This window comes from Salvelinus alpinus, chromosome 11 (assembly GCF_045679555.1).
Source record: "Salvelinus alpinus chromosome 11, SLU_Salpinus.1, whole genome shotgun sequence".
Classification (NCBI taxonomy): Eukaryota; Metazoa; Chordata; class Actinopteri; order Salmoniformes; family Salmonidae; genus Salvelinus; species Salvelinus alpinus.
The window spans coordinates 23,449,851-23,474,008 of record NC_092096.1 but is presented as its reverse complement, the minus strand read 5'-3'; the positions used below and the strand labels follow the sequence as shown (position 1 = coordinate 23,474,008).

At 45.8% G+C, this 24,158-nt stretch overlaps 1 protein-coding gene across 1 annotated transcript in view; it reads left to right on the top strand.

The window, feature by feature from the left end:
* The window catches only part of plxna4 (plexin A4), a 559,926-nt gene that overhangs the window by 40,517 nt on the left and 495,251 nt on the right, over positions 1 to 24,158 (top strand). The window contains exon 2 of the mRNA XM_071332139.1: positions 13,334 to 14,682. Coding sequence (XP_071188240.1) covers positions 13,429 to 14,682 — 1,254 coding nt within the window. The 5' untranslated portion in view covers positions 13,334 to 13,428. The remainder of the gene's footprint in view (positions 1 to 13,333; positions 14,683 to 24,158) is intronic.

Genomic DNA, 24,158 nt, shown 5'->3' with positions numbered 1-24,158 from the left:
CAGTTTTCTCTCAATTTTCCAGATGTATTTCCACCATGAAGATGTCGGCATAAGTTCCCTGTTCCAATGCTCCTACTCATTATCTAACCTATTCAACCTATTCATAGCTGGAGTGGGTTGTGTCTTGGTTCAGCTATGCAGTGGTTGGCCTTGACTAGCTCAAGTAATCAACTCTTTTCCAAACAGTAAGCTAGCTGTAACCTCTGAAATGCCTGTGTTATCATCACTCAATAGCCGACATATCTATTGATGGAGCCTTGTGCTTGTTGTTTATGTGTGCTATTATCTATTAGACAGATGGGCTGAGAGCCAGACAATATTATGCAGTCTACACCCCTTCTGTCTGTCTGTATGTCTCTGTCACAGTCTGACTGTATGTCTGTATGTCTCTGTCACAGTCTTTCTGTCACAGAATTTCTGTCTGTCTGCCACAGTCTGTCAGTCTGTCTCTGTCTGTCCGTAATGTCTGTCCGTATGTCTGTCCTTCGGTCTGTCTGTGCCACAGTCTGTCTGTCTGTCTGTCTGTCTGTCTGTCTGTCTGTCTGTCTGTCTGTCTGTCTGTCTGTCTGTCTGTCTGTCTGTCTGTCTGTCTGTCACTGTCTGTCACTGTCTGTCTGTCACTGTCTGTCTGTCACTGTCTGTCTGTCCGTCTTTGTCAGTTTGTCTGTCTTTCCTCTTTCCGTTTGTCTGTCTGACCGTCAGTCAGTATGTCTGTCCGTCTGTCCATCCGTCCGTCACAGTCTGTCACAGTCTGTACAGTCTGTTACAGTCTGTCCAACTGCCAGTCTGTCTGTCTTTCTGTCTGTCTCTGTCTGTCACTAGGTTAGCCTTATCTCAGGTTCACAGGTGGGAGGCAGACTGAGAGAGAGAGAGAGAGAGAGAGAGAGAGAGAGAGAGAGAGAGAGAGAGAGAGAGAGAGAGAGAGACAGACAGACAGACAGAGAGACAGAGAGAAAGAGAGAGAGAGAGAGAGAGAGAGAGAGAGAGAGAGAGAGAGAGAGAGAGAGAGAGAGAGAGAGAGAGCGAGAGAGAGAGAGAGAGACTTGCAGCCTCTTCCCTTGACAGAGTGTAACCTTGACGATGCCTCTTCACCTGGTTGGCATGGATCGGCTTAGACGCCCCCAGAGGAACCGATCAATATTTCTGTTGCTTGTTTTTGACTTCCCTCTTCTTCCTCCTCTTCCTCCTACTCCTCTTCTCCTCTCTTCTCTGCTTCTTTCTTTCTCTGCCATAAGACGTTATCTGATTTAGCTGGTTTGTTTGTGGCGCACGCCTCACTGTCTCTCCCCGTCTCTCACCGTCTCTCCCCATCTCTCACCGTCTCTCACCGTCTCTCCCCATCTCTCACCGTCTCTCCCCGTCTCTCCCCATCTCTCACCGTCTCTCACCGTCTCTCCCCATCTCTCACCGTCTCTCCCCGTCTCTCCCCGTCTCTCACCGTCTCTCCCCGTCTCTCACCGTCTCTCACCGTCTCTCCCCGTCTCTCACCGTCTCTCACCGTCTCTCCCCGTCTCTCCCCGTCTCTCCCCGTCTCTCACCGTCTCTCCCCGTCTCTCACCGTCTCTCCCCGCAAACCTAATAATGCCTCTAATTTGGGCACAGTTTACGGATGCTAACGCAATTTGTGTTTTTGTTTTTTCAGCAACAAATATTTTTTTTCTTCATGAAAAAGCATAAATGTCCAATTATTTCTGAAAGTGAAGAGCACATACAGTACACGCACGCACGCACACATGCATGCACACACGCACGCACGCACACACACACACACACACACACACACCTCAGATTGCACAGCATGGTGTTTTTGCCCACATTTCCAGCGAAGCACTGAGTGTGTGAGAGAGTGTGGCACCAAACATGAATTCATTAGCACCCTTTGATGTGCTGCTGCAGTATGTGGTCTGGAGTTACTGTGTGTGTGTGTGTGTGTGTGTGTGTGTGTGTGTGTGTGTGTGTGTGTGTGTGTGTGTGTGTGTGTGTGTGTGTGATTTCTGTGGGCAGATCTGGCACTGAGACACACACACACACACACTTGCAGAGACACACATATGCACACGCACACACACACACACATTGGTACTCAGCAATAAGGAGATAGTTTGGGTGTCCTGTCCAGGGGCTGTACTTATAAATCAACCCACTGGGCAAAAACTGGTTGAATCAATGTTGTTTCCATGTCATTTCAACCCCCCAAACATCTATGTGACGTTGTTGACTCAACGTGGAAAACTTTGCAAAAAGTCATCAACTTAAGGGAATTTCCTATTTTTTTACTTGACTTTTAACCTAAATCCAATGACATGGTGATTTTTTTATTGATTTTACGTTGAATTCACGTTAGTTGACAACTCAACCAAATGTAAATCAAAACTAGACGTTGAACTGACATCTATGCCCAGTGGGAAGCTGCCTCACGCTACAGAAACAGGAGACAAGCCAAGGCTTCTTACTTACTGTGTAGGAATGTGAAGAAAAGACACAATGTGGATGGAGATAAAAAATGTGTTTGAATGTTCGGGGCTGTGTGTGTGTGTGTGTGTGTGTGTGTGTGTGTGTGTGTGTGTGTGTGTGTGTGTGTGTGTGTGTGTGTGTGTGTGTGTGTGTGTGTGTGTGTGTGTGTGTGTGCGTGCGTGCGTGCGTGTGTGTGTGTGTGTGTGTGTGTGTGTGTGCGTGCGTGCGTGTGTGTGTGCGCGCGCGCGCGTGCGTGCGCGTGTGTGTGTGTGTGGGGTTGTATGAAGCAGAACATGGCTAAGCAACTCAGATGTAATTAATGGCGCGTGATGATCAGCAGGCAAATGCAAATAGGAGCTAAACGAGCTTCCCCGATGAGCAGGATAATTGCATGTCACTGACGGTTTCAGGTCACGATCATCATACATTCTTGAAGGCGCCAAAGCCAGCAGGTTATTTCTGTGTTAGTGTGTGTGCGAGAGAGAGAGGGAGGGGGAGGGATAGAGTTTGCATGTGTGTGTGTGTGTGTGTGTGTGTGTGTGTGTGTGTGTGCGTGCGTGCGTGCGTGCGTGCGTGCGTGCGTGCGTGCGTGCGTGCGTGCGTGCGTGCGTGCGTGCGTGCGTGCGTTTGCACCTGCTACAGAGAACAAGATGATATGTGTACCCATCGACACTACAGGTTCTGTGATATTTCACCTTCAATCCCTCCCTTCCTCCCTCCCTATTTCTCTATGTTGCTATTTGCAGTTGAATGAAGTTGTTGAGGTATTTCCAGCTGAGCACTTTGTTATCCAGGTACTCTGTCCCCCGCTGGTAAATTAGAGTTGGGAGCTCACAGCCGCTCCCAGTGTAAGATTAATATTACAACTGGCCTTTATTTTTAGTCCAAGCAGAGAGCCCAATGCCCGTTCAGTCATGCAGCTCTGCTCCCCTACTGCTTCCTTTGACCACCTACTTCTTTCCCTTTGTCAAGGAGAAATTAAATTATTATTCTTTCTTTCTTTCTCTATCTCTCTCTCTCTCACTTACCCTCTTTCTCACTCTCTCTGAGTGCTCACCCTCACTCACTCACTCACTCACTCCCTCTCACTCTCTCTCTGGATCTCACCCTCACACTCTCTATCGCTTTGTCTGAAATGTGTTACCCCATTGGCTGATTGGTTCGTTTCTCTCAGTAATATGAGTGAGTGTGGTCAGATTGCAGCCCAGTCGGAGAGGTTCCATGAGATTTTACCTGGAGATACCTAGTGGCTGTCTGGTCGGAGCTACAGTTGAAGTCGGAAGTTTACATACACCTTAGTCAAATACATTTAAACTCAGTTTTTCACAATTCCTGACATTTAATCCTAGTAAAAAATTCCCTGTCTTAGGTCAGTTAGGATCACCACTTTATTTTAAGAATGTAAAATGTCAGAATAATAGTAGAGAGAATGATTTATTTCAGCTTTTATTTATTTCATCACATTCTCAGAGGGTCAGAAGTTTACATACATTCAATTAGTATTTGGTAGCATTGCCTTTAAATTGTTTAACTTGGGTCAAACGTTTCGGGTAACCTCCCACAAGCTTCCGCAATAAGTTGGGTGAATTTTGGGCCATTCCTCCTGACAGAGCAGGTGTAACTGAGTCAGGTTTGTAGGCCTACTTGCTCGCACACGCTTTTTCAGTTCTGCCCACAAATGTTCTATAGGATTGAGGTCAGGGCTTTGTGATGGCCACTCCAATACCTTGACTTTGTTGTCCTTAAGCCATTGTTCCACAACTTTGGAAGTATGCTTGGGGTCATTGTCCATTTGGAAGACCCATTTGCGACCAAGCTTTAACTTCCTGACTGATGTCTTGAGATGTTGCTTCAATATATCCACATAATTTTCCATCCTCATGATACCATCTATTTTGTGAAGTGCACCAGTCCCTTCTGCAGCAAAGCATCCCCACAACATGATTCTGCCACCCCCGTGCTCCACGGTTGGGAGGGTGTTCTTCAACTTGCAAGCCTCCCCCTTTTTCCTCCAAATATAATGATGGTCATTATGGCCAAACAGTTCTATTTTTGTTTATCAGACCAGAGGACATTTCCCCAAAAAGTGTGATCTTTGTCCCCATGTGCAGTTACAAACCGTAGTCTGGCTTTTTTTATGGCGGTTTTGGAGCAGTGGCTTCTTCCTTGCTGAGCGGCCTTTCAGGTTATGTCGATATAGGACTCGTTTTACTGTGGATATAGATACTTTTGTACCTGTTTCCTCCAGCATCTTCACAAGGTCCTTTGCTGTTGTTCTGGGATTGATTTGCACTTTTCGCACCAAAGTACGTTCATGTCTAGGATGACGGCTGCGTCCCATGGTGTTTATACTTGCGTACTATTATTTGTACAGATGAACGTGGTACCTTCAGGCGTTTGGAAATTGCTCCCAAGGATGAACCAGACTTGTGGAGGTCTACCATTTTTTATCTGAGGTCTTGGCTGATTTCTTTTGATTTTCCCATGATGTCAAGCAAAGAGGCACTGAGTTTGAAGGTAGGCCTTGCAACACATCCACAGGTACACCTCCAATTGACTCAAATGATGTCAATTAGCCTATCAGAAGCTTCTAAAGCCATGACATAATTTTCTGGAATTTTCCAAGCTGTTTAAAGGCACAGTCAATTTAGTGTATGTAAACTTCTGACCCACTGGAATTATGATACAGTGAATTATAAGTGAAATAGTCTGTTTGTAAACAATTGTTGGGAAAATTACTTGTGTCATGCACAAAGTAGATGTCCTAACCAACTTGCCAAAACTATAGTTTGTTAACAAGAAATTTGTGGAGTGGTTGAAAAACGAGTTTTAATGACTCCAACCTAAGTGTATGTAAAATTTCGACTTCAACTTTATCTGTCAGTGTGGGAGAAATAATCCCACGGGGCAGAAACAGGTTGAAACAACGTTCAAAACTGGTTGGATTTGCAAAAAGTCATCAACATAACATTTCTTTTTTTTTCATCCAATTTTAACCTAAATGACATGGTGACATTTGTTTTATTGATTTCACATGAATTCACATCAGTTGACAACTCAACCAAATGTAAATCAAAACTAGACGTTGAACTGACATCCGTGCCCAATGGGATGGGCTCAGCCTGACTAACACTGACTCATACATGTACATGTGTAGGCAAAGTGATACAACAAGATAAGATACAATATTATATGATACAATACATTATTGTCCATTGTCATGGAAATTCATTTTGTTCGCCGAGAGGTACAGGTTTAATTTGATCACCCTGTTGCAGGAAAACTTTCCTGCGTTGTAGGACATTTAAAACGTGCAGTGGAATGATCAAAGCGCCCTCTGGTGGCCTCATGGGTGGAATGTTGTTCATATTTTTAATAGTTTCAATTGCCACATTGGTATAAAGGGATCGGGAGACAGGCGCGGGAATGCGTAATAGGGGTTTTTATTTTCCCAGATTACAGCGTGCCATGTAAAGGCACAGGGACGAAGACTAAACAAACACGTATACAAAACACAGGGTTGAGACCCAAACAAAAGAGCGAGGAGTACCTCAAATAAATAACACACGAGCACAATGATACCAAACGGGACGAGACCCGTAATCATCTGCACAATATACGTGGCACGAAAGCCAAAACAACACAGCACAGGTATTCACACGACCAACGGACTTTGGAACAATAATCAACCAGACAATGGTGAACAAATTATACAATTACTTATCAGGGGAGAATATGAGGACCAGGTGTGCGTAATGACACAGTTCAGTTCCTAGATGCAGGTGACGTAGACCTCCGAAACTGGTGCACGGAATGAGCAACAGTACCGGAGGGTTAAGTATGATCCCCAATCAGAGTCAACGATAGACAGCTGCCTCTGATTGGGAACCACACTCGGCCAAAAACAAAGAAACAGAAAACATAGAATTTCCCACCCGAGTCACACCCTGACCTAACCAAACATAGAGAATAATAAGGATCTCTAAGGTCAGGGCGTGACATTTATAGACTTGATTTTGTGTGAATTTATTAATAATGCGCATAATAATTCACATTTCTTGTTGCTGCAGGATCACTTTCCAGCTGTAATAAACTGGCTCAAATTAAGATCCTACAGTGTCTTCATACAGTGTCTGTGTTTCATTTTCTCACCCATCTACACACAATACCCCATAATGACAAAGTGAAAACGTGTTTAATAATTTTTGCAAATGTATTGAAAATGAAATACAGATATATCTACAGTGAGGGAAAAAAGTATTTGATCCCCTGCTGATTTTGTACGTTTGCCCACTGACAAAGATATTATCAGTCTATAATTTTAATGGTAGATTTATTTGAACAGTGAGAGACAGAATAACAACAAAAATATCCAGAAAAATGCATGTCAAAAATGTTATAAATTGATTTGCATTTTAATGAGGGAAATAAGTATTTGACCCCTTCTCAATCAAAAAGATTTCTGGCTCCCAGGTGTCTTTCATACAGGTAACGAACGGAGATTAGGAGCACACTCTTAAAGGGAGTGCTCCTAATCTCAGTTTCTTACCTGTATAAAAGATACCTGTCCACAGAAGCAATCAATCAATCAGATTCCAAACTCTCCACCATGGCCAAGACCAAAGAGCTCTCCAAGGATGTCAGGGACAAGATTGTAGACCTACACAAGGCTGGAATGGGCTACAAGACCATCGCCAAGCAGCTTGGTGAGAAGGTGACAACAGTTTCTGTGATTATTCGCAAATGGAAGAAACACAAAAGACCTGTCAATCTCCCTCAGCCTGGGGCTCCATGCAAGATCTCACCTCGTGAAGTTGCAATGATCATGAGAACGGTGAGGAATCAGCCCAGAACTACACAGGAGGATCTTGTCAATGATCTCAAGGCAGCTGGGACCATAGTCATCAAGAAAACAATTGGTAACACACTATGCCGTGAAGGACTGAAATCCTGCAGCGCCCGCAAGGTCCCCCTGCTCAAGAAAGCACATATACATGCCCGTCTGAAGTTTGCCAATGAACATCTGAATGATTCAGAGGACAACTGGGTGAACGTGTTGTGGTCAGATGAGACCAAAATGGAGTTCTTTGGCATCAACCCAACTTGCCGTGTTTGGAGGAGGAGGAATAATGCCTATGACCCCAAGAAACCATCCCCACCGTCAAACATGGAGGTGGAAACATTATGCTTTGGGGGTGTTTTTCTGCTAAAGGGACAGGACAACTTCACCGCATCAAAGGGACAATGGACGGGGCCATGTACCGTCAAATCTTGGGTGAAAACCTCCTTCCCTCAGCCAGGGTATTGAAAATGGGTCGTGGATGGGTATTCCAGCATGACAATGACCGAAAACACACGGCCAAGGCAACAAAGGAGTGGCTCAAGAAGAAGCACATTAAGGTCCTGGAGTGGCCTAGCCAGTATCCAGACCTTAATCCCATAGAAAATCTGTGGAGGGAGCTGAAGGTTCGAGTTGCCAAACGTCAGCCTCAAAACCTTAATGACTTGAAGAAGATCTGCAAAGAGGAGTGGGACAAAATCCCTCCTGAGATGTGTGCAAACCTGGTGGCCAACTACAAGAAACGTCTGACCTCTGTGATTGCCAACAAGGGTTTTGCCACCAAGTACTAAGTCATGTTTTGCAGAGGGGTCAAATACTTATTTCCCTCATTAAAATGCAAATCAATTCATAACATTTTTGACATGCGTTTTTCTGGATTTTTTTGTTGATATTCTGTCTCTCACTGTTCAAATAAACCTACCATTAAAATTATAGACTGATCATTTCTTTTTCAGTGGGCAAACGTACAAAATCAGCAGGGGATCAAATACTTTTTTCCCTCACTGTAATTTACATACGTATTCACAACCCTTACATCAATACTTTGTTGAAGCAACTTTAGCAGCGATGATTTTCTCAAGCTCTGTTAAATTAGATGGGGAGTGGCGGTGAACAGCAATCTTCAAGTCTTTCAACAGTTTTTCAGTGGGATTCAAGCCTGGGCTTTGGCTGGGCCACTGAAGGACTTTCACATTCTTGTTCTGAAGCCATTTCAGCACTGTTTTGGCTGTATGATTGGGGTCATTGTCCTGGTGGAACGTAAATCTATGCCCCAGTCTAAGGTTGTTTGCACAAGGTTCTCATCAATGATTTACCTGTATTTGGCTCCATTCATTGTTCCCTCTATCCTTACCAGTCTTCCAGGCCCTGCCACTGAAAAGCTTCCCCATAGCATGATACTACCACCACCATGCTTCACAGTAGGGATGGTGTTAGACGGGTGATGATCTGTGCCTGGTTTCTCCAGACATAGCGCTTTGCATTCAGGCCAAAGAGTTACATTTTTGTCTCATCAGACCTCAAACTCTAGCCTTACGATCTCCGAGTTTTTTTTGCAAACTCCAGGCATGCTGTCATGAGTGGCTTCCGTCTGGACCACTCTCCCATAAAGCCCAGATTGGTGAAGTGTTGTAGAGACTGCTGCACTTCTGTCAGGTTCTCCCATCTTAGCCAAGGATCTCTGTAGTTCTGTCAGCGTGATTATTGGGTTCTTGGTCACCTCCCTGACCAAGATCTTTCTTGCCCGGTTGCTCAGTTTGGCCGGACAGCCAGCTCTAGGCAGTCTGGGTAGTTCCATATTTTTTCTATTTCCCAATGATGGACACCACTGTGCTCTTGGAAACTTTCAACACACAGCAAAATGTTTATACCCCTCCCCAGCTATGTGCCTCATCACGGTTATATCTCAGAGATCTACAGACAGTTCCTTGGACTGCACGGTATATTTTCTGCTCTGACATGCACTGTCAACTGTGGGACCTTATATAGACAGGTGTGTTTCTTTCTATGTCCAAACAATTTAATTGGCCACAGGGGGGCTCCAATCAAGTTGTAGTGACATCTCAAGGATGATCAAAGGAAATTGGATGCACCTGAGCTCAATTTAGAGTGTTATAGCAAAAAGGTTTGAATACTCATGTAAATTAGATATGTTCAATACATTTGCATCAAGAAAACATTGTCATTATGGGGTATTGTGTGTTGATGGGTAAGATTGTTTTTATATGCAATCATTATAGATTTCACGCTGTAACAAATGTTTTATAAGTCAAGGGGTATGAATACTTTCTGAAGTCCCTGTACATATGTACAATGCTGGAATGGCTTCAGAACAAGCATGTGAAAGTCCTTGAGTGGCCTAGCCAAAGCCCAGACTTGAATTCCATTGAAAAACTGTGGAAAGGGGCCTCCTGAGTGGCGCAGCGGTCTAAGGCACTGCATCGCAGTGCTAGAAGCATCACTACAGACCTGGATTCGATCCCGGGTTGTATCACAACCAGATGTGATCGGGAGTCCCATAGGGCGGCTCACAATTGGCCCAGTAGTTCTGGTCAGGGGAGGGTTTGGCCCGGGGGGCTTTGCTTGGCTCATAGCGCTCTAGCGACTTCTTGTGGCGGGCCAGGCGTCTGCAGGAGGTCGTCAGTTGAACGGTGTTTCCTCTGACACATTGGTGCTGCTGGCTTCCGGATGAAGCGAGCGGGTTATAAGAAGCGCGGTTTGGCGGTTCATGTTTCGGAGGGCGCATGACTCAACCTTTGCCTCCCGAGCCCGTTGGAGAGTTGCAACGATGAGACAAGATCAAAATTGGGGAGAAAACGAATACAACAACAACAAAGATGTGGGAAAACCTGAAGATTGCTGTTCAGCGCCACTCCCCATCTCATTTAACAGAGCTTAGACAACTGTAAGGAAGAATGGGAGAAAATACCCACATCCAGATGTACAGTACAACGCTGATGCAGACGACTCAAAGCTATAATTACCGCCAAGTTACTGTATACACACTCATTACAGAACACACACAGTCTCACTATCATACAATGCTAGAGCTACAATGAAGAGCAGTGAATGTGAGACTTGTTTAGCATCAGGGTAATTAAAGTGTGTGTGTGTGTGTCAGCAGTGTTGTGGAGGCTGACCCTGGATACCACGCAGGTGATCACCTGTTCATAGGGGAGAGCTAATGAGCAGTTGGAAGCACAGGGGACCGCAGTGTTTACAGGAAATGCTCTCCTCATTTCCTCTTGGTGTGTTTATAATGTGTGTGTACATTGAATATGGATGTGTACCGTGTAGCCTTTGTTTCTATACGTGTAAACATACAGAACATACTCTATATGTATCTCTGTGTGTGCACTGTGTGTGTGTGTGTGTGTGCTGTGTGTGTGTGTGCACTGTGTGTGTGTGTTTACTGTGTGTGTGTATAGGCAAGGAGGAACAGTAGTGTGATATTGCTGAGGCTTGACAAACGACCCAGGGACTGATGAGGCGCTTGTTTCTGCAACCACTAGCACTTCCTCCTAATTACTCCACCTCTGCCCATAAACTCTGTCTGTATGTGTGTGTGTATGCACGCTCCACCTCTACCCATAAACTGTTTGTGTGCGTGTGTGTGTGTGTGTGTGTGTGGTGTGTTGTGTGTTGTGTGTTGTGTGTGTGTGTGTGTGTGTGTGTGTGTGTGTGTGTGTGTGTGTGCGTGTGCGTGTGCGTGTGCGCGTGCGCGTGTGTGTGTGTGTGTGTGTGTGGTGTGTGTGTGTGTGTGTGTTGTGTGTGTGTGTGTGGTGTGTGTGTATGTGTGTGTGTGCGTGTGTTGTGTGTTGTGTGTGTGTGTGTTGTGTGTGTGTGTGTGCGTGTGTGTGTGTGTGTGCCAGAGTGTTAGAACTATGTCTCCTAGCCATGTCAGCAGGTGGGAAGTTCTATCTGGAGAAAAGAGGGAAAAATCACCAAAGCATGCAAATCACACTCTGAGGGGAGAATCAATTAGGAGTGGAGCAGCCTGGCTGTGAGGGATGTGATGGGCTTTGAGGGGTGTGAAGGGGCTGGGCCCATGCAGAGACACAGAGATGGTGTATGACTGTAGATAACCCCCCGGGGTCATGCATTAGCCCTCTGAGAACACACAGTCCTCCACTCATCCCAGCAGGCCTCAATCTCAGACTTTATACCCTCTTTCTCATTCCCTCACTGTCTCGCTTCATGTCTTCTTTCTCTCTCTGAAAGGTTCAGGTGGGTTTGGACTTGATAATGTAAAGTTGAAGTCAGAAGTTTACATACACTTAGGTTGGAGTCATTAAAACTCGTTTTTTAACCACTCCACAAAATTATTGTTAACAAACTATAGTTTTGGCAAGTCGGTTAGGACATCTACATTGTGCAGGACACAAGTAATTTTCCCAACATTTGTATAATTCACAATTCTAGTGGGTCGGAAGTTTACATACACTAAATTGACTGTGCCTTTAAACAGCTTGGAAAATTCCAGAAAATGATGTCATGGCTTAAAGAAGCTTCTGATAGATTAATTGACATCATTTGAGTCAATTGGAGGTGTACCTGTGGTAGTATTTCAAGGTCTACCTTCAAACTCAGTGCCTCTTTGCTTGACATCCTGGGAAAATCAAAAGAAATCAGCCAAGACCTCAGATAAAAAATGGTAGACCTCCACAAGTCTGGTTCATCCTTGGGAGCAATTTCCAAACGCCTGAAGGTACCATGTTCATCTGTACAAACAATAGTACGCAAGTATAAACACCATGGGACCACACAGCTTCCATACCGCTCAGGAAGGAGACGCGTTCTGTCTCCTAGAGATGAACGTACTTTGGTGCGAAAAGTGCAAATCAATGCCAGAACAACAGCAAAGGACCTTGTGAAGATGCTGGAGGAAACAGGTACAAAAGTGTCTGTATCCACAGTAAAACTAGTCCTATATCGACATAACCTGAAAGGCCGCTCAGCAAGTAAGAAGCCATTGCTCCAAAACCGCCATAAAAAAGCCAGACTATGGTTTGCAACTACACATGGGGACAAAGATCGTACTTTTTGGAGAAATGTCCTCTGGTCTGATGAAACAAAAATAGAACTGTTTGGCCATAATGACCATCATTATATTTGGAGGAAAAAGAGGGAGGCTTGGAAGCCGAAAAACACCATCCCAACGGTGAAGCACGGGGGTGGCAGCATCATGTTGTGAGGGTGCTTTGCTGCAGGAGAGACTGGTGCACTTCACAAAATAGATGGCATCATCAGGATGGAAATTTATGTGGATATATTGAAGCAACATCTCAAGACATCAGTCAGGAAGTTGAAGCTTGGTCGCAAATGGGTCTTCCAAATGGACAATGACCCCAAGCATACTTCCAAAGTTGTGAAAAAATGGCTTCAGGACAACAAAGTCAAGGTATTGGAGTGGCCATCACAAAGCCCTGACCTCAAACCTATAAAGAATTTGTGGGCAGAACTGAAAAAGTGTGTGCGAGTAAGTAGGCCTGCAAACCTGACTCCGTTACACCTGCTCTGTCAGGAGGAAGGGGCAAAAATTCACCCAACTTATTGTGGGAAGCTTGTGGAAGGCTACCCAAAACGTTTGACCCAAGTTAAACAATTTAAAGGCAATGCTACCAAATACTAATTGAGTGTATGTAAACTTCTGACCCTCTGAGAATGTGATGAAATAAATAAAAGCTGAAATAAATTATTCTCTCTACTATTATTCTGACATTTCACATTCTTAAAATAAAGTGGTGATCCTAACTGACCTAAGACAAGGAACTTTTACTGGGATTAAATGTCAGGAATTGTGAAAAACTGAGTTTAAATGTATTTGGCTAAGGTGTATGTAAACTTCCGACTGTCTGTCTCTCTTTTTCTCCTCTCTCATTCTTCTACTTGCCTAATTGCCGTTTTATTGGTGCAGTGCTCTGTATGATAAATATGTCTGATACTCTGTATGATAAATGTGTATGGAGATTCTTTATGTAGATGCAGGAATGTTGTCTTTTTGTGTTTCCCACCTCATATTTATCTTCTCTTCTCCAGGAATAGAATGACCTCAATCCCAAGAGAGGCCTGATCACGGATTGGCTGAGAGTACTGGACCGAGCCCCTTCTAGCCCTCCCTGACACCGCGGACCATGGAGTCCCACCACACCAGGACATGGACTTCCTGTCTTACCCTATGCTGCTTCCTGTTGGCCTTGGCCATCCCTCTCTTGTTGGCTTCCAGGCCCCTCCCCCATGCCCCCGACGGCGTCACTATCATCACTGCCTCCATCGACGCAGCCGAGGAGGAGGACTATAGCACGTTCAGCACCGAGAACCCAGAGTGGAAGTTCAACCACGTGGCCGTGGACGAACGCAACGGCAACGTGTACCTGGGAGCGGTAAACCGCATCTACAAACTCTCCCCCGACCTAAACGTACAGGTGTATCACGAGACTGGCCCCGACGAGGACAACCGCAAGTGCTACCCTCCACGCATTGTGCAGCCCTGCAGCGAGCCGCTGTCCCTCACCAACAACGTCAACAAGATGCTGCTGATGGACTACCGGGAGAACCGGCTATTAGCCTGTGGTAGTCTCTATCAGGGCATCTGTAAACTCCTCCGTCTGGACGACCTGTTCAAGCTGGGAGAGCCCTCCCACAAGAAGGAGCACTATCTGTCCGGGGTCAACGAGAGCGGTTCGGTGTTCGGCGTCATCGTGTCGTACGGGGACTCATCGCCCGACAAGCTGTTTGTGGCCACGGCAGTGGACGGCAAGCCCGAGTATTTCCCTACCATCTCCAGCCGCAAGCTGGCGCGCAACTCGGAGGAGGACGGCATGTTCGCCTACGTCTTCCACGACGAGTTCGTGGCATCCATGATCAAGATCCCGTCAGACACGTTCACCATCGTGCCTGACTTCGACATCTACTACGTCTACGGATTTGGCTCGGGTAACTTTGTCTACTTCCTCACGCTGCAGCCGGAGATGGGGAACGGGCCGGCCACCGGCTCCTCCTCCACGGGGCGAGAACAGGTGTACACTTCTAAAATAGTCCGGCTGTGTAAAGACGACACAGCCTTTAACTCGTATGTGGAGGTACCCCTGGGCTGTGTGAAGGGCGGCGTGGAGTACCGGCTCCTACAGGCGGCCTACCTCTCCAAGGCGGGTGCCATATTGGGCCGCTCACTAGGTGTGGGGCCCGACGATGACGTCCTATTCACCATCTTCTCTAAGGGCCAGAAGCGGCGGCCACGCGAGGCTTCGCAGGAGTCAGCGCTGTGCGTGTTCGCCCTGCGCGAGATCAACGAGCGCATCAAGGAACGACTGCAGTCGTGCTACAAGGGCGAGGGCACGCTGGACCTGGCCTGGCTCAAGGTCAAGGACATCCGCTGCAGCAGCGCTGTGAGTACCAAACACACATACACATACACAGCACTACTAAGCAACTATTTTCACACCTGATCCATCGAATCACGGTCTTGATGATTGACCTTGTCATTCAACATCAATTTTGTTCACCACAAGCCAGTGTGGATAGTATGTTGAATACAGTCTGATTTTCCTTGCGTTACCAATGCTGGAATACAAGAGTAGAGATTCATAAGTGAGCTGTATTCAACTAGAACACTGTGTTAAATCTATTCTACATTCTGACAATGAAACACGTAGTAACAAGAGGTGCATATTTACAGAGTATTTATTTTGTTCTACTAAATGATAGGTGAAGGCTCATCACCCACACTACACAACAGAACCATAATGAGAGTTGTGTCTCACTCTAAAGGTGTATTAGAGGCGCCATGTTTCTGGGTGGGCTGCTGCACCATTGGATTCATTTGAAGTGTTAACCAGCTCCGGTATCTGTTTCTCTATCCGTCTTAGAGGGTTGGGCAATTCACACTTACAAGTAATGAACATCATTTACCTCACTCCTTTGCGCCATTAGCAATTCAGTAACATATTTCATTTAATCTCTTCAGGTTAAATCTTACATCAGTGTCTCTCAAAGCAGTAGCAGAGCTTCGATGTGACGCAACAGTATTTTGTTTATATTAGCTACCGCTCCTCCTCAGATAAAATGCAGACAAGCTGAAGAAACGAGAAATTGACATTTCACTGAATAGCAGTGACGGCCACATGAATAGCAGTCAGGCAGGGTTATCCACAGCTGCTATGCTGTGCTGAACATTAGCTAGTAAACAAGCCCATCCGTGGGTGTTAATGCAGGGGAGCTCGCCTCTCAGTCTAAAGAGCTTCCCTGCTATCTCTACTGTTCTCTATAGTTTCCTGCAGTTACACTATAGGATTGACAAAGGCGCTGTGTAAAGTCACGCAATCTGCAGTTACATTGTGATTAATGCACTGTATAGATGTTTCTGGAAATGGTCTAAAGTGATGGATGACGTTGCGTCTCTTCAAATTCCTCAGACGTTTCGGAGCTTGTTAGTGCTTGTGAGCCTCTCTTTCAGTTCATTTGAGGAGTGTCAAAAGTTGTACGGTCACAAAGAGTAATTCATTCATTCATTGATCTGTGCTAGTGTATACAAGTCTGTAGTGGTCTGACTGTACTGTGATTAAATACAGGAAGTTGTCCCTATCGGTGCAACAACATGTCTAGTCTTAGTCTGGAGGAAGGGCTTCTCCCATTCCCACATGCCACCCCTCTCTTCCTTTTTACAGTATGATTCCCACATGTCACCCCTCTCTTCCTTTTTACAGTATGATTCCCACATGTCACCCCTCTCTTCCTTTTTACAGTATGATTCCCACATGCCACCCCTCTCTTCCTTTTTACAGTATGATTCCCACATGCCACCCCTCTCTTCCTTTTTACAGTATGATTCCCACATGCCACCCCTCTCTTCCTTTTTACAGTATGATTCCCACATGCCACCCCTCTCTTCCTTTTTACAGTATGATTCCCACATGTCACCCCTCTCTTCCTTTTTACAGTATGATTCGCACATGCACCCCTCTCTTCCTTTTTACAGTATGATTCCCACATGCCACCCCTCTCTTCCTTTTTACAGTATGATTCCCACATGCCACCCCTCTCTTCCTTTTTACAGTATGATTCCCACATGCCACCCCTCTCTTCCTTTTTACAGTATGATTCCCACATGCCACCCCTCTCTTCCTTTTTACAGTATGATTCCCACATGCCACCCCTCTCTTCCTTTTTACATTATGATTCCCACATGCCACCCCTCTCTTCCTTTTTACATTATGATTCCCACATGCCACCCCTCTCTTCCTTTTTACAGTATGATTCCCACATGCCACCCCTCTCTTCCTTTTTACAGTATGATTCCCACATGCCACCCCTCTCTTCCTTTTTACAGTATGATTCCCACATGCCACCCCTCTCTTCCTTTTTACAGTATGATTCCCACATGCCACCCCTCTCTTCCTTTTTACAGTATGATTCCCACATGCCACCCCTCTCTTCCTTTTTACAGTATGATTCCCACATGCCACCCCTCTCTTCCTTTTTACAGTATGATTCCCACATGCCACCCCTCTCTTCCTTTTTACAGTATGATTCCCACATGCCACCCCTCTCTTCCTTTTTACAGTATGATTCCCACATGTCACCTCTCTTCCTTTTTACAGTATGATTCCTACATGCCACCCCTCTCTTCCTTTTTACAGTATGATTCCCACATGCACCCCTCTCTTCCTTTTTACAGTATGATTCCCACATGCCACCCCTCTCTTCCATTTTACATTATGATTCCCACATGCCACCCCTCTCTTCCTTTTTACAGTATGATTCCCACATGCCACCCCTCTCTTCCTTTTTACAGTATGATTCCCACATGCCACCCCTCTCTTCCTTTTTACAGTATGATTCCCACATGCCACCCCTCTCTTCCTTTTTACAGTATGATTCCCACATGCACCCCTCTCTTCCTTTTTACAGTATGATTCCCACATGCCACCCCTCTCTTCCATTTTACATTATGATTCCCACATGCCACCCCTCTCTTCCTTTTTACAGTATGATTCCCACATGCCACCCCTCTCTTCCTTTTTACAGTATGATTCCCACATGCACCCCTCTCTTCCTTTTTACATTATGATTCCCACATGCCACCCCTCTCTTCCTTTTTACAGTATGATTCCCACATAAACCCCTCTCTTCCTTTTTACAGTATGATTCCCACATGCCACCCCTCTCTTCCTTTTTACAGTATGATTTCCACATGCCACCCCTCTCTTCCTTTTTACAGTATGATTCCCACATGCCACCCCTCTCTTCCTTTTTACAGTATGATTCCCACATGTCACCCCTCTCTTCCTTTTTACAGTATGATTCCCACATGTCACCCCTCTCTTCCTTTTTACAGTATGATTCCCACATGCCACCCCTCTCTTCCTTTTTACAGTATGATTCCCACATGCCACCCCTCTCTTCCTTTTTACAGTATGATTCCCACATGCCACCCCTCTCTTCCTTTTTACAGTATGATTCCCACATGCCACCCCTCTTTTCCTTTTTACAGTATGATTCCCACATGCCACCCCTCTCTTCCTTTTTACAGTATGATTCCCACATGCCACCCCTCTCTTCCTTTTTACAGTATGATTCCCACATGCCACCCCTCTCTTCCTTTTTACATTATGATTCCCACATGCCACCCCTCTCTTCCTTTTTACAGTATGATTCCCACATGCAACCCCTCTGTTCCTTTTTACATTATGATTCCCACATGCCACCCCTCTCTTCCTTTTTACAGTATGATTCCCACATGCCACCCCTCTCTTCCTTTTTACAGTATGATTCCCACATGCCACCCCTCTCTTCCTTTTTACAGTATGATTCCCACATGTCACCTCTCTTCCTTTTTACAGTATGATTCCTACATGCCACCCCTCTCTTCCTTTTTACAGTATGATTCCCACATGCACCCCTCTCTTCCTTTTTACAGTATGATTCCCACATGCCACCCCTCTCTTCCATTTTACATTATGATTCCCACATGCCACCCCTCTCTTCCTTTTTACAGTATGATTCCCACATGCCACCCCTCTCTTCCTTTTTACAGTATGATTCCCACATGCCACCCCTCTCTTCCTTTTTACAGTATGATTCCCACATGCCACCCCTCTCTTCCTTTTTACAGTATGATTCCCACATGCACCCCTCTCTTCCTTTTTACAGTATGATTCCCACATGCCACCCCTCTCTTCCCTTTTACATTATGATTCCCACATGCCACCCCTCTCTTCCTTTTTACAGTATGATTCCCACATGCCACCCCTCTCTTCCTTTTTCCAGTATGATTCCCACATGCACCCCTCTCTTCCTTTTTACAGTATGATTCCCACATGCACCCCTCTCTTCCTTTTTACATTATGATTCCCACATGCCACCCCTCTCTTCCTTTTTACAGTATGATTCCCACATGCACCCCTCTCTTCCTTTTTACAGTATGATTCCCACATGTCACCCCTTTCTTCCTTTTTACAGTATGATTCCCACATGCCACCCCTCTCTTCCTTTTTACAGTATGATTCCCACATGCACCCCTCTCTTCCTTTTTACAGTATGATTCCCACATGCACCCCTCTCTTCCTTTTTACATTATGATTCCCACATGCCACCCCTCTCTTCCTTTTTACAGTATGATTCCCACATAAACCCCTCTCTTCCTTTTTACAGTATGATTCCCACATGCCACCCCTCTCTTCCTTTTTACAGTATGATTTCCACATGCCACCCCTCTCTTCCTTTTTACAGTATGATTCCCACATGCCACCCCTCTCTTCCTTTTTACAGTATGATTCCCACATGTCACCCCTCTCTTCCTTTTTACAGTATGATTCCCACATGTCACCCCTCTCTTCCTTTTTACAGTATGATTCCCACATGCCACCCCTCTCTTCCTTTTTACAGTATGATTCCCACATGCCACCCCTCTCTTCCTTTTTACAGTATGATTCCCACATGCCACCCCTCTCTTCCTTTTTACAGTATGATTCCCACATGCCACCCCTCTTTTCCTTTTTACAGTCTGATTCCCACATGCCACCCCTCTCTTCCTTTTTACAGTATGATTCCCACATGCCACCCCTCTCTTCCTTTTTACAGTATGATTCCCACATGCCACCCCTCTCTTCCTTTTTACATTATGATTCCCACATGCCACCCCTCTCTTCCTTTTTACAGTATGATTCCCACATGCAACCCCTCTGTTCCTTTTTACATTATGATTCCCACATGCCACCCCTCTCTTCCTTTTTACAGTATGATTCCCACATGCCACCCCTCTCTTCCTTTTTACAGTATGATTCCCACATGCCACCCCTCTCTTCCTTTTTACATTATGATTCCCACATGCCACCCCTCTCTTCCTTTTTACATTATGATTCCCACATGCCACCCCTCTCTTCCTTTTTACAGTATGAATCAGAGAGACTATCTCAACTGAAGAACACAGACTTGTATCAGAGGCGTGCTGTGTTCTGCTCCTGATGTTTCCGGTGAGGGATAAATCAGTAGCGGCGTGCGCCATCGTCGGGGGGGGGGGGTGGGGTGGAAGGGGGGGGGGGGGGGGGATACGGGTTAGCGGTGAGGAATGGTGCCATTTCAGCACGTGCCACAGTTTGGCGGCTGCGGTATAAATTAGAGGCGGTTGCCGTCACAAAGCCCCAGCCTGGAGATGGATGGTCCTTACTCTCCCCTGGCCGCTCCGTCACTATGGATACTAGGCCCTTTTCCCTTAAAGGCAGGGAGAAGCACTTTGATTATACGGCAAAGAAGAACACCCCTAAACACATGATCTCTGAAGGTTTTGAAGTGGTTGATAATCAAGGGGGGGGGTTGCATAAATGATTGCCTGGATTTACAGGGATATGACTTCAAACACATGTTCATATATAGAGGCAGGCACACACATACACGCACGCACACACACACACACACACACACACACACACACACACACACACACACACACACACACACACACACACACACACACACACACATACACATACACATACACATACACATACACACACTCACGTACACGTAAACACACACAAATTAGTAAGTGATTAGAGGTAAATGGTGGGGCGTCTGTGTTGTTCTTGGATCTTTGCACAAAGGGAACATGTTGTATGACAAGATACAGAGATGGGGGATGACACAAGACAGAGAGAGAGAGAGAGAGAGAGAGAAGAGAGAGAGAGATAACCTGCTACAGTAGCTGTGTATGTGTGGGGGAGATGTCTCCCTAGTATCACACTGATAATTTTACACAAATCCTGGTTGTTAGTCTCCAATTAATTCCTCGCTCTCTTTTCAATAATGCATGAAGGGGAACGCCGCCCCCCCAGCACGCCACATCTTGAATGTTGCCAGAAATGTAGTTCAAGTCATCATTCGCTCTCTTCCCTCCAAATGCAGCAGCCAAGATAGTCACAGGCTCCAAACACAGGGCTTTAGAGCAGAGAGGAGAGAGACTGCATGGCAGAGAAGCAACAGCAGCTAGTAGCTTTGGGTTTGTGCTCATATAAAAGTCTAATGAGGAACCATAGAACCACAGAGAGAGATCAAGATAAGGCCTCTCTCTCTCTCTCTCTCTCTCTCTCTCTCTCTCTCTCTCTCTCTCTCTCTCTCTCTCTCTCTCTCTCTCTCTCTCTCTCTCTCTCTCTCTCTCTCTCTCTCTCTCTCTCTCTCTCTCTCTCTCTCTCTCTCTCTCTCTCTCTCTCTCTCTCTCTCTCTCTCTCTCTCTCTCTCTCTGGTCCTCTCTTCTTTTCAAGCTCTCTTGTCGTATTTTTCACATCATATGTTTTCCCCCCAATTATAGAGTGGATGAACTGCCCCTAGGCTCATTAGAGTAGCTTGGCTGTACAGAGGAGCAGACGATATATGCATGCACACACAGACACACACACACGCACGCACGCACGCACGCACGCACGCACGCACGCACGCACGCACGCACGCACAGAAATACACAGAAACACACACAGAAACACAATAATATTAGCTGGCTTGTGAGAGCTTAATTGACTAAAGTGAATTTCAGCCAAAGATAAGCAATTTATCATAAAAAAAAACAATTTAGTAAGTTAAGTTATATATATCTGAAAAAGCATAACATCAGAAGGTATCCCAGATACATGTGGGCTGTTAAATCTGCCGGTGAACTTCGTGTTGGATTAGAATAGTTCCTGTGGGTTGGAACCTGGCAGCATGCAGCTATTTCAAGAACAGAGACATGGAAGGACTCGGGGGATACGATACAGATATGGAATTACAGAAAAGCTCAGAGGTAGAGGTGAACCACGTTGAACGCTCTGAGGTGATTGGATGTCAGATTACAGGGAGCTACAGTCGATTGGCTGAAGCAGACGGTAGTTTACTCTCAGTGATGTGATTGGTTTTCCTAGATGGTGTTGTTTGGATTCGGTGCCTTTCGATCAGAACGTATGAATGGAGATGTGAACGTATGCAGAGTTTTTACTCCATCCCTGTGCCAGCAGCAGGTGGTGCAATCAATACGCTTTGTACAAATCTCCCGTTGACATCAACGCTTGATTTCCCCGACCCAGAAGTGCGTAACTCAAGTTAGGATTTGTCCATAACAGCATGCTTCCACATCAATGTCACAGCGACAGACATTTTAGGCTTCAGGACATTTAGAAAGGTTACTATGGTACAGCTTGATTCCCCCCTAGATTCCCCCCTAGTGAGTCAACAGTGGGCCTATAGCTGTCCAGCCCAGCCGTGAAAATACCTATTAAAGCTTGTTTTGCGAGGCCAGGCCTCAGTTGGTTTCCAGCACCACTGTACCTCTTGTCGCTAAAGGAGCGGCATCAGGACAAGACAGAGGAGGAGGATGCGTTTCCGCTCGACTGAACCACATAATGCATGCTCAACAGTATCAGTCTGGGCCGCGTCCATAGATCATAGTGAAATGGCATGTGACCTATAGAACGCCTGCTCCTTCATCGACGTGTTCACCGTGTCAGCAGGAATAAGAGAAAAAAAACAAGACGCAGGAAATTCTCTCCTTTCTCTTCTCTTCTCTCCCTCGTTCTCTCTCTCCTGTTCTGCTCTAAACATGGCTAGTTGAGTGGTTCTCTCTCGTCTGTTCTGCTCTAAACATGGCTAGTTGAGTGGTTCTCTCTCCTGTTCTGCTCTAAACATGGCTAGTTGAGTGGTTCCCTCTCGCCTGTTCTGCTCTAAACATGGCTAGTTGAGTGGTTCTCTCTCTCCTGTTCTGCTCTAAACATGGCTAGTTGAGTGGTTCTCTCTCTCCTGTTCTGCTCTAAACATGGCTAGTTGAGTGGTTCTCTCTCGTCTGTTCTGCTCTAAACATGGCTAGTTGAGTGGTTCTCTCGCCTGTTCTGCTCTAAACATGGCTAGTTGAGTGGTTCTCTCTCTCCTGTTCTGCTCTAAACATGGCTAGTTGAGTGGTTCTCTCTCTCCTGTTCTGCTCTAAACATGGCTAGTTGAGTGGTTCTCTCTCTCCTGTTCTGCTCTAAACATGGCTAGTTGAGTGGTTCTCTCTCTCCTGTTCTGCTCTAAACATGGCTAGTTGAGTGGTTCTCTCTCTCCTGTTCTGCTCTAAACATGGCTAGTTGAGTGGTTCTCTCTCGCCTGTTCTGCTCTAAACATGGCTAGTTGAGTGGTTCTCTCTCTCCTGTTCTGCTCTAAACATGGCTAGTTGAGTGGTTCTCTCTCTCCTGTTCTGCTCTAAACATGGCTAGTTGAGTGGTTCTCTCTCCTGTTCTGCTCTAAACAAGGCTAGTTGAGTGGTTCTCTCTCGCCTGTTCTGCTCTAAACATGGCTAGTTGAGTGGTTCTCTCTCCTGTTCTGCTCTAAACATGGCTAGTTGAGTGGTTCTCTCTCTCCTGTTCTGCTCTAAACATGGCTAGTTGAGTGGTTCTCTCTCGCCTGTTCTGCTCTTAACATGGTTAGTTGAGTGGTTCTCTCCTGTTCTGCTCTAAACATGGCTAGTTGAGTGGTTCTCTCTCTCCTGTTCTGCTCTAAACATGGCTAGTTGAGTGGTTCTCTCTCCTGTTCTGCTCTAAACAAGGCTAGTTGAGTGGTTCTCTCTCGCCTGTTCTGCTCTAAACAAGGCTAGTTGAGTGGTTCTCTCTCGCCTGTTCTGCTCTAAACATGGCTAGTTGAGTGGTTCTCTCTCCTGTTCTGCTCTAAACATGGCTAGTTGAGTGGTTCTCTCTCTCCTGTTCTGCTCTAAACATGGCTAGTTGAGTGGTTCTCTCTCCTGTTCTGCTCTAAACAAGGCTAGTTGAGTGGTTCTCTCGCCTGTTCTGCTCTAAACATGGCTAGATGAGTGGTTCTCTCTCCTGTTCTGCTCTAAACAAGGCTAGTTGAGTGGTTCTCTCACCACTCTAGGCTGCTTACAGAGAGGAGAGACAAGTCCGCGTGTACACCCCTGTCACATGACTGCGGTCCTCCTCACCCTCACTCCCCACTTCCTAATGATCATAAATGGCATGTCGTTAAGTAGCACGCTAACGGCTATTCTTCTACATTTGTCATCCACGCCGACTTCACATTCTGAATTATTTCCAATGAATGAGATGATTCTACTCCGTTGCCAGTCCCTCTATCTCCTCCCCCCACTACTCCGTTGCCAGTCCCTCTATCTCCCCCCCACTTGAAAGCAGCTCGGAGGGCAACACTCATCTGGACTAAGTTCACGTTTGATGTTCTTCTTTTTGATAATGGCTCTTCTTCCTTCCGTCTCTTAATTTGATCAACCTTTGTATATTGTGTCCTGTTCCGGGCTGCCGTCTTTATGAGTTGAACGGTGATTGGAGTTTAATCAGCGTCGTCTGGTGATTCAGTCCCCTCCACATCCTCCGGATCTGGCTTCATTAAAACACAGCCG